At 34.1% G+C, this 11424-nt stretch overlaps 1 protein-coding gene and 1 pseudogene across 2 annotated transcripts; both read left to right on the forward strand.

Annotated features, from left to right (window-relative positions):
• Nucleotides 1–243: 243 nt before the first annotated feature.
• On the forward strand, nucleotides 244–4788 carry LOC136203876 (pleiotropic drug resistance protein 1-like; annotated as a pseudogene).
• On the forward strand, nucleotides 4413–10287 carry LOC136202650 (pleiotropic drug resistance protein 1-like). Of its 2 annotated transcripts, none has more exons than XM_065993404.1 (17): nucleotides 4413–4662; nucleotides 4886–5204; nucleotides 5311–5592; nucleotides 5799–6115; nucleotides 6204–6364; nucleotides 6509–6612; nucleotides 6724–6880; nucleotides 6952–7059; nucleotides 7134–7297; nucleotides 7608–7940; nucleotides 8052–8342; nucleotides 8428–8511; nucleotides 8587–8720; nucleotides 8935–9162; nucleotides 9249–9420; nucleotides 9608–9862; nucleotides 9942–10287. In XM_065993404.1, the coding sequence occupies exons 2-17, from the start codon at nucleotides 4908–4910 to the stop codon at nucleotides 10197–10199; spliced, it is 3345 nt and encodes a 1114-aa protein (XP_065849476.1). In that variant the 5' UTR covers nucleotides 4413–4662; nucleotides 4886–4907; the 3' UTR covers nucleotides 10200–10287. The 2 variants fall into 2 exon arrangements, with proteins under 2 accessions (XP_065849476.1, XP_065849475.1); XM_065993403.1 differs by having other exon boundaries at nucleotides 4414–4662; nucleotides 4903–5204.
• The last annotated feature ends 1137 nt before the right edge of the window (nucleotides 10288–11424 follow it).

Raw genomic sequence — 11424 nt, forward strand, 5'->3', positions numbered from 1 at the left:
ATGAATTTGGTCAACTTGTATCTTAGTTTGCTAAAGCAACGTATCTGTAATTAATTGTTGCATTTAATTTAACACATCTAACATCTCAATCATACAGAGAGACATGCATGGCGACCCATGCATACATGCACATATATAAATATCTACATATATATACACTATTTCATCAAACTATAAATTGTGTAGAAAGCTTACATTTTTCGTGTTATTTATATATTTTGCAAGGTTTATAAAAAAGAAAAAATGGAGAGTAGTAGTTTCGGAAGAAGTTGGAGAAAAAATACAGCAATGCAAGTTTTCTCCAACTCGTGTCGCGAAGAAGAAGATGACGATGAAGAAGCTCTGAAATGGGCCGCTTTGGAGAAATTGCCTACTTATTTACGTCTTAAAAGAGGTTTACTCAATCAAAATGAGATTAATGTTAATAAACTTGGATTAGTAGACAGAAAAAATCTAGTCGAAAGGTTAGTTAATATTCCGGAAGAAGATAATGAGAAATTCTTGTTGAAGCTCAAAGAACGAATCGAGAGGTATATCATATATTATATATTATAAGGGTATATTCATATATTATATATTATAAATAGAGTTGTTTGATGATATATTTTAATCTTAATCCCTTTTATTAGTAGACCTGTTCATAGGTTCCGGTGTTCATTTGGCCGAGTTTGAAAGAAAAATAACATTAGGTCTCTTTTGATTCAAACTCATGTGGGTGTGAGATTTGTAAAAACATAATATCGATGATTAAATATTTATTTTTAAGTATTAATTTTATTTTTCTATTATTAAAAAACATATATTTTTGGATGGATTTAATTAGATTGAATTTAGGATTTGATTAATATCCACCTAAATTACTAGCATGCTAGGTTGAGTTCGGACTGAATAGTTTTAAGTGAAAGCTAATTCAACCAATGAACCAATCTACTTTTCATTATACTAATATTCATATGGATCTTAATGACTAAATTGAATTTGGTCATTCACCGTTAAATTTAGACTGATTAAAATCTTAGGATGGAGATTTAAAGCATTGCAAGGATTAGATTTAATCAATCTAGATCTAATGGTGTTATTAAAGTCCATGTGAACATTACTGTTTAACGATATATTTTAATTTATTGAGTTTTTCATTAGGATTTGGGGTAAAAAAAGAATACCCTAATAACAACTTCATTTATTAATTTATTTTCAATATATGTTTCAATTTCAAAAGATATTTATACGTGTGTCAAAAATAATGTCTAAAAACTATTCTTAAACTTTATTTATTTTGTTTAACTTTTTAAATCCGACTGGTTCCTTAACATGATATATTGAATGAGGTGTTATTAAAGTATGGTAAAGTACTAGTAAATCAAGTGAAATATGATAATGGTTATGGTTTGATAATATTGTTGCTTTAGTTTGAAAGTAAAAGAAGATAATGTTATATATAAAATTACTATTATAACCTTATAATAAAATATAAACATGAAAAAAGTAAGGGTAATTTTGGAAAATAAAACTACTTTACCATCAAAACCCTTTAAATTGGAGCATTAAAAAACTTAACCAATTAAACTCATCAATTTCCATCACTTATGCACCCCTTAGTTATCCCTCAAAACAAACACATATCTTCCAATACATTTACTTTACCGTACCTTAAGAAACCTGATACCAAACATAGTCTTATCTTGCCATCTTCATTTATTACTGAAATTTCAACGCATGACAGTGTAGGCATGTCTTTATCTACACGTTTTAAATTCAATTAGACATATTCATGTACTCGTATACCCGACCGACCAACCAACCTTTGTTCACGTCTAGTGGGTCGAGCTTGGACAAAAAACGACTTTAAGTCGACTGGTCTGTTAAAATCCATCTATATCTAGAACGAGTTTAAATTTTATAAAATAGTCCAGACGATCCAGCTCGAGCCATCGTGTTAATATATAATTAATTTTTTTTTCTATTGAAAATGCAGAGTTGGACTTGATATGCCTAAAATTGAAGTCAGATTCCAGAATTTAAACATTGAAGCAGAAGCTTACATTGGAAGTAGGGCATTGCCTACTATTCTCAACTTTTCCACTAATTTGTTAGAGGTGTGTGTTTACATAATAATATATTAATTTTTTTACTGGATTATGAATATTTAAATATAGGGTTAATTTTAAATAAAACTATGTGGTTTTACGTTTTATTGGAAAAAAAATTATTTTGTCAAATTTGGCCGATAACAACATCAAAATGAAATTTTTGAAGAATTAAAGTTGTTTAGTATCATATTTATTATGGAACCACATTTTTTAATTTTCAAAATCATCAATTTTAGAGTTTTCTCTCTCTAAACATTAATTTTCTCTTCATAAAAAAACAATACATAAATGACCTCAAACTTAAAAAGTTGAAAAATTGAAGTTGCTTAAAATATCATCTAATTCTTGAAAATTTTCATTTTAAAGTCATTATCAGCCAAATTAAAAAAAATGAAAATTTTGCCAACTACATTATCATCTGCAAAAATGTGAAACCACGTGGTTTTGTTTGAAATTAACCCTTAAATATATATTAATCATAATTAATGATTTTGCATTTGCTTTTGTAAAGGGATTCTTGAATTATATTCACTTGCTTCCAAGTAGAAAAAAACCATTACCAATCCTTAATGATGTTAGTGGAATCATAAAGCCTGGAAGGTAACCATACAATTTATTATTACTATTATTATTATTATTTATGTAACTAAAATAATAACAATAATATTTTACTATATATTATATATATTATTATTTAAATAGATTTTATAATCCTAATTTTGCAGGATGACATTGCTATTAGGGCCACCAAGCTCAGGGAAGACCACCTTACTACTTGCTTTGGCCGGAAAACTTGGCAAAGATTTGAAGGTAATTAATTTGTTGTCCAATGATCGTGCTCCAATTATAAATCCAGTTTGATAATTATATATAACTTATGAGCAGAGATGCTTCTTCTTTTAATGATAATTAATTTGATAGTAGTAGATTGATTAATTTTCTATAATATTTTTAGTTCACAGGGAAAATAAGTTATAATGGACATGAAATGGATGAATTTATAGCACAAAGAACATCGGCATATGTAAGTCAATATGATGTTCATATCGGTGAAATGACTGTGAGAGAAACTTTAGCTTTTTCTGCACGATGTCAAGGTGTTGGACCTCGCTATGGTAATTATCTAATTAAACTTTGTTAATTAATAAATTTATTCATTCAGTTAATTAATTTACTGAAATTTGTAGAAATTTTATCGGAATTATCACGAAGAGAGAAAGAAGCGCATATCAAACCAGATCCTGATATTGATATGTTCATGAAGGTGAGAGTAAATTACAACAAATTAACTAATTTGGTGTTATTAATTATAATTTGAGATTAATCATGAATTAACTGAGTATGCAGGCGGCGGCATTGGAAGGACAAGAAACAAATGTAGTTACAGATTATATACTTAAGGTAAGTAGTAACTAATTACTCCCTCCGTGAAAATTATTAATAGAGAGATAGATGGTATTTTAGTTTATTTTCCGTAAATTTAATGCAAATCAATTATCTGCTTAATACATATGTGATTTAGTCGAATACAACAAATTAAATCTAGGAAATAAGATTTAAAAATAATATTTCATTTGTTTACAAAGGTTGTTAATTTATGAATAAAACTTAATTAACAGATTTTAGGACTTGAAATATGTGCGGATACTATGGTTGGTGATGAAATGATACGAGGTATTTCTGGCGGACAAAAGAAACGCCTCACTACAGGTACGTATAATAAATTACTATTTCTAAATATATAATTAGCATAATACATTATCAGCTCTTGAACTTATATAAAAAAAAATTGTCCCTAAATTTTCAAAGTATTTGAATAACCTTTTAACTTGCTTAAAAGTTAAGGAATCAATTACGATACTTTGAAATTTCATGTGATAATTAAACTTTTTAGATAAATTCAAGTGGAAATGATAACAAGTTTTTCTGAACAAAGAGTCAATTAGTGTCATAATTTTAGTATCAACCGAATGACATACATCAAATGACGTTTGTTAATTTCTACATTTGTTAATATGTTCTACATCTCCTCTTAAAAAAGTATTATTATTAAAAAAATAAACGAACCAAGCTTGCTCAATATCATGTTTACGAACCTTACAATCGAGTTTACTCATGAACTTTCGAACCAAATGCCATCCTTAAACTCGGTTGATTTATAAATCGAGCCGCTCCTAACGAGGTGATTTACAGCCATAACTTTAGCTACCAAATAACTATTGGCAGCTTTTTCACACACTAATAAAATATCCATGTTGTTCTGTTTGAAACGAAACAAAATTCACTAAAAAGCCCCAAACAGTCACTTAATTTTCTTGTTAAAATTTATGTTGAGATTGTAATTAAAGCCTTCATCAAATCAACACTCCCAACCCCAAACCCCAGTCTGGGCTCGAGTTGGTCCAGTCAGGGCTCCTTTTTTCCTCCTGAACCCCCTCCCACGCGTTAGTCTGTAGCCACCAGCACCGGCACCGGCAGCAGTACAATGCCTTTTACCATTAAGTCGACAAATCCTCGCCGGAAGATTATCCCAGTTTCTGGAGAAGCTTTTGAATGTTGTAGTTGCCATCGGGTATGGAATTTAACTGAAACGGAAGTGAGATATGATTTATAAAAATTGAGTTTGATGATCCTGCTGTATGTGAGATTTTTTCTAATTATTGCAGAATGTGGAAAAGAAATATGTAGTTCCCCTTAAATTGTATTAAGAATTTAATGTTTTTCAATCTTCGTCCTTCTCAATGCCGTGTTTCTATATAAAATGATTCACTCAAATTCAATATGTCATTGTATAGTTGTGAATGTATTGCAGGGGAAATGCTGGTTGGACCAGCAAGAGCATTGTTCATGGATGAGATATCAACTGGATTGGACAGTTCAACAACATTTCAAATTGTGAACTCACTCAGACATTCAATCCACATTCTCAATGGAACTGCTCTCATCTCTCTCTTGCAGCCAGCACCAGAAACTTATGATCTTTTCGATGACATAATTCTCTTGTCAGATGAGCAAATTGTGTATCAAGGTCCACGAGAAAATGTGCTCGAGTTCTTTGGATCCATGGGCTTCAAGTGTCCTGCGAGGAAAGGAGTTGCTGACTTCCTGCAAGAAGTAATTTCTATGGCATTTACTCTTTTTGTTTTTTTAGATATATGCACTGTTAACTCCTAGAATGATTTGGACTTGTTAATGGACTTCCCTTGTTGAAAATTGATAGGTAACATCAAGGAAAGATCAAGAGCAGTATTGGAATTGTAAAGACCGGCCTTATAGATTTGTTTCTGTCAAGGAATTTGCTGAAGCATTCCAGTCATTTCACATTGGGAAAAGACTAGGTGATGAACTTGCTACACCATTTGACGAGTCTAAATCCCATCCTGCTGCACTAACAACTAACAAGTATGGTATCAGCAAGAAGGAACTCCTAAAAGCATGCATTTCCAGAGAACTTTTGCTCATGAAGAGGAACTCTTTTGTCTACATTTTCAAAATCGTCCAAGTAAGTAACATTTGCTTTAATGGGAATGATATTACATAATGAACTTTTAAGCAAATTCTGAAACTGTTTAATGGTTGTAATACGGATATGAAAGAGAAGTGATTCCATTTAGATGATCGACTTTTGAGTTCCCAAGTTTTCGCAAATGTTTGCAGATTCAAATTAAAATGTTGAACGTATGATTAACTATTCTTTTTCCCTTTCAGATTATTATTTTGGCTCTCATATCAATTTCAGTATTCCCAAGAACAAAGATGCATCATGACACGCTAACGGATGCTGCGACTTATCTTGGTGCTCTTTTCTTTTCCATAGTTACCCTTATGTTCAATGGATTCACTGAGCTTGCATTGTCGATTATGAAACTCCCTGTCTTCTATAAGCAAAGGGATCTTTTGTTCTTCCCTTCTTGGGCATATGCTTTACCCACATGGATTCTTAAAATTCCAATCTCATGTGTCGAAGTTGCCATATGGGTGATTATAACTTATTATGTTATCGGCTTTGATCCCAACATTGAGAGGTAAAAAAATGGAAATATCTTGATATTGCTTTTCCTTGATTTGGAAAGTGGCATTTTGAAGAATTTTGTTTAACTTCTTTGATGGCAGGTTTTTCAAGCAGTACATGTTACTTCTATGTACAAACCAGATGGCATCTGGTCTATTTCGTTTGATGGCAGCAATCGGAAGGAATATAATTGTTGCTAACACTTTTGGTTCATTTGCATTAGTTGCAATACTAGTTTTGGGTGGATTTGTCTTGTCACACGGTAAAATTGACTCATTAATGCACATATTTTATGTAACTCAAGTATTTAAAACTCAAAACATTAATGCAACCGATTGTACATATCCTAGTTCTTGTATGTTACTTGAATCCTGATGCTGAAGGCGTACTTTATTTTGTGCTCCAGATGATGTGCAGAAGTGGTGGTTATGGGGTTACTGGGTCTCCCCATTGACGTATGTGCAAAATGCTATATCTGTCAATGAATTTCTTGGGGAATCATGGAGACATGTAAGCTTTGTTTCTTTGACCATGTAAAAGAGGAATTTAAATCAACATGAAAGACTTTTTAACATGATCCGATAAATATTTATGACTAGTTTCCAAAAATATGTGTTGCAGCCTGCTCTTTTTTCAACTGAGCCACTAGGTGTTTATTTCTTGAAGAAACGTGGAATTTTTACTGAAGCATGCTGGTATTCTATTGGATTAGTTGCTTTGATTGGATTTATTCTCCTTTTCAATATCCTTTATACCTTGGCCTTAGAATATCTTGATCGTAAGTACCCCTTTGTCACATTTTCAATGTTGGAAGTACGACCAATATTTTAATGCTTGAACTGGTTGCAGCCTTTGGGAAGCCTCAGGCAATAATAACAGAAGAGGCCTTAGCTGAGAAAAATGTTAACCGAATTGGAGGATTCATTGAACTACCAAAAGCGAGAAAAAACTCTTTCAGTGAGTCAGAAACTTTCCTATTTTTGTTAGTCTTTCTTCCTTATTCTAAGTTGTACCGTTATTAATGAATGTAGAAAGAGGGAATGAGAACCGTATAGGCATCTCAATTGGTTCACGATCTGCAAGAGTGGGAAGTTTTAGTGATGCAATTGAGAACAAGAGTCGGGGAATGGTTCTACCTTTCGAACCTCTTTCTATGGCTTTCAAAGAAATCAAGTATGCTGTCAACATGCCGCAGGTAGCTTTTGTTTATCTGTTTCTTGTATTAATGCATCGGATTATACCTCAAGACTTATATCAAGATTTGACAAGCCTTGATATTTTGATGTAACGAAATAAATGTTCACTTAATCAGGTGGAGTTCGTGAATGTCTCTCAAGTTTGAAGTTTTCACTAAATAACTATTTTCGAATTGTTTTAGCATTCTCATAGGCCATTACTTTCAATCATCATTCTATGACTGCAAATTGCAAGAAGAACATGTGTTAATTTTGTTGTCATATAATTTCTAAATATACCTACTTTTTTAATATTCATATTACCTTCAGGAGATGAAAGCTCAAGGTGTTACAGAAGACCGTTTAGAACTTCTGAAAGGTATCAGTGGTGCATTCAGGCCTGGAGTCCTAACTGCTCTAATTGGTGTTAGTGGTGCTGGCAAGACCACGTTAATGGATGTCTTGGCTGGAAGAAAAACTGGTGGTTACATTGAGGGAAGTATCTCAATATCTGGGTATCCAAAGAAACAAGAAACGTTTGCTCGGATATCAGGTTACTGTGAGCAAACTGATATCCACTCCCCACATGTTACTGTCTATGAGTCATTGCTCTATTCTGCTTGGCTTCGATTACCCCCCGAGGTTGATTCTCATGCAAGAATGGTACATATCACGAGCAATCTTTTTTCTCTGTTCTTATAAAATCAGTTTTGTGTTCTATTCATGCTTTAGATTATTGAGAGTAAGGAATAAAGGATGCTTGATGGATTTCAGATGTTCATTGAGGAAGTAATGGAACTTGTGGAGCTGACCTCTTTAAGAGGAGGACTTGTTGGACTGCCTGGTGTGGATGGTCTTTCCACTGAGCAGAGGAAGAGGCTGACAATTGCTGTTGAGCTTGTCGCAAATCCATCTATAATTTTCATGGATGAGCCAACATCTGGCCTTGATGCTAGAGCAGCTGCCATAGTTATGAGAACAATTAGGAACACAGTAGATACTGGGAGAACTGTGGTGTGCACAATACACCAACCAAGCATTGACATTTTTGATTCTTTTGATGAGGTGAGACATGTTTCTGGGCAGGGAGTTGCTGATCTTTATCGGTTCCTACTCAGGCAGTAATGAATAATGTTTTATGATATTACAGTTAATTTTATTGCAAAGAGGAGGTGAAGAAATTTACGTTGGTCCAATAGGCCGACATTCTAACATTCTAATCAAGTATTTTGAGGTTAGCTTTTCAGATGCATGATAAATTAAATTATATAAATCTTTCTCCTACTTACCGGAAGGCATCTCCTTTAAGGATATTCAAGGAGTTCCGAAGATTAAGGATGGTTACAATCCAGCAACTTGGATGCTGGAGATTACTTCAGCAGGACAGGAAGCAGCTCTTGGAATTAACTATGTTGATATCTACAAAAGTTCAGAACAATACAGGTCAGGGACAAAGGTCTTGTTAATATTTTGTTCAGATTTTTGTAGTGCCAATATTTTGTGGGAACACTGAAGAAGTTATGAACTTGTGAGAATAGTACATTGAAACTTAAAAATATAAGTTACATCACTCCTTAATCAAACCTAAATAAAGTGTCTTCTTACCGAAAAGAATAAAAGTAAAGTTTCTGATTTATTGTATTGTTCAATAATTTAGGAAAAACAAAGCCCTGATTGAAGAACTAAGCACGCCTCAACCAGGTTCTAAGGATTTATACTTCCCTTCTCAATACTCACAGCCTTTCTTGACCCAATGCATGGCTTGCCTGTGGAAGCAACATTGGTCATACTGGCGAAACCCACCGTATACTGCAGTGAAACTCCTGTTCACAACAGTTTTAGCTTTGATGTTTGGAAGTATATTCTGGGATTTGGGCTGTAAAAGGTACAGCGGAATGCAACACAATATCTGAAAACGGCTAAACTATTTTTCCATGAAACTAAGTTTTGCGAAATGTTCATGAATTGCAGAAGAAGGGAACAAGATATTTTCAATGCGATAGGTTCCATGTATGTTGCTCTCTTTTTTATTGGAGTACAAAATGCTGTAGCAGTGCAGCCAGTTGTGGCAATTGAGAGGACAGTTTTTTATAGAGAAAGAGCAGCTGGAATGTATTCTGCATTGCCGTATGCCTTTGGGCAGGTAAAAACGATTTCTTGAGTCACTCTTCTTATATAATCTGAGAGAAGTGAGCATTCAGATGGTTAAGTAATTTAGGCTTTTGCAGTTACTTGGGTTGGGTATTAAAGGTGATATATGAATAACTTCATAATTTCTGAGATTTTGATTCTAATTGGTTCTTCATCTGATTATTTGTTCTGCCTTTCAGGTTATGATTGAAGTCCCTTATGTTGCTATTCAGACTATTATCTATGGCGTTATAGTATATGCCATGATTGGTTTTGAATGGACAGCATACAAGTTCTTTTGGTATATCTTCTTCATGTTCTTCACCTTCTTATACTTAAGTTTCTACGGAATGATGACTACAGCCATTACACCCAATCACAACATTGCTGCTGTAGTTGCATCTGCCTTCTACGCAATCTGGAACCTCTTTTCAGGATTTATCATACCTCGACCGGTAACTTTTGTTCTCTTTCCTTTCCGCTTTGCAATAGAGACGATGAGTTAAAATTAACCATTGTAAATGTAAATGACAGAGGATTCCTATCTGGTGGGCTTGGTACTATTGGTGTTGTCCAGTGGCTTGGACTGTGTACGGATTGGTTGCTTCACAATTTGGAGACATAAAGGATACGTTAGATACTGGTGAAACGGTGGAAGATTTCTTGATGAGTTATTTCGGGTTCAGACACGACTATGTTGGCATTTGTGGTATTGTGGTAGTTGGATTTTGTATTCTCTTTGGCTTCATCTTTGCCTTCTCTATCAAAACGTTGAATTTCCAACAAAGATGACGAGTTCTTGTATGCAAATTAGTATCATTCCTCCAATTGTAATTAATACATATTAAGTTTTTCTTGTCCTTAGGCTGTTGTGCTATTATTGCCAAGTGTTTCTGCAAATGTTAATATCAAATTATGCTGTACTTCAGGGTCAAGCAGTCAGTGTTTTTACTATATATGAAGAAAAACCATATTTTGGCCACTCGACTTATCTAAATTTCTTCAGTGTGCTTTGAGTTGACTTTAGTTATCCTTTGTACTAATTTTTGGATAATCTAGCCATTTACTAACAAATTTGTTTATATCTGTGGCTCTCTTATGTGTCCATGCACATTGTAGTGTTCTGGTCAGTGGAAGATTCCGCTTTTGGTAAATATTTTTCCCAATCATTCTCCACCAAGAAACCGTCTCAACATAAACCAGCAACTATTAATAATATATTCACTAGAAGCAGAATGCTTTCAAAGTGTCATGAAGCCGTTTCAACCAAAAGCTCGAGCTTTTAGTTCAAACGGTTCCATGACATGGTAGCCAGTGTGATCAAGTGGTCCAGGGTTCGATCCCTGGCAGTCCCATTTGTGCTCATTTGTTGAGTTATTTGGAGGACATGGTAATTTGGGTGGGTGGGGGTATGTCAGCTGTTAATATGAAGTGGACCTTTAACTATGAGCTCGAGCTTTTAGTTCAATCGGTTCTATGGCATGGTATCTGAGCCAGTGTGACCAAGCGGTCCAGGGTTCGATTCCTGGCAGACCCATTTGTTGAGTTATTTGCAGGACATGGTAATTTGGGCCTGTGTTTGTGCACGCTTCAAGCCCAGTGGGCATTCGCGTGTAGGATTGTTTCAGCTATTAATATGAAGTGGACCCTTAACTATTAGCTTGAACTTTTAGTTCAATTGGTTCCATGACATGGTATCAGAGCCAATGTGACCAAATGGTCCAGAGTTCGATTCCTCTTTGGGCCTGTGTTGTGCACGCTTCAATGGGGGTGTGTCAGCTATTAATATGAAGTGGACCATCTGTGTTGTGCACGCTTCAAGCCTAGTAGGCTTTCGCGTATGGGAGTGTGTCAGCTATTAATATGAAGTGGACCTTTAACTATCAGCTTGAGCTTGGTTTTGAGTTGTATTTCTGGATTATAATTTGGATCCTCGTGTAGTTTTTTTTTTTTCTGCATTAGGCTTAATTACATGAGGGGCCTCTACTTGGCCAAATAATCCGATTGCCCCTAAACT

Source organism: Euphorbia lathyris, chromosome 8 (genome assembly GCF_963576675.1).
Source record: "Euphorbia lathyris chromosome 8, ddEupLath1.1, whole genome shotgun sequence".
Classification (NCBI taxonomy): Eukaryota; Viridiplantae; Streptophyta; class Magnoliopsida; order Malpighiales; family Euphorbiaceae; genus Euphorbia; species Euphorbia lathyris.

Coding starts and splice junctions, on each gene's coding strand:
- LOC136202650 (XM_065993404.1), top strand. CDS start 4,908: ATGCTGGTTGGACCAGCAAGAGCATTGTTCATGGATGAGATATCAACT. Junction 7,060..7,133: donor AGCGAGAAAAAACTCTTTCA/GTGAGTCAGAAA, acceptor TAATGAATGTAG/AAAGAGGGAATGAGAACCGT. Junction 7,298..7,607: donor ATGCTGTCAACATGCCGCAG/GTAGCTTTTGTT, acceptor TATTACCTTCAG/GAGATGAAAGCTCAAGGTGT.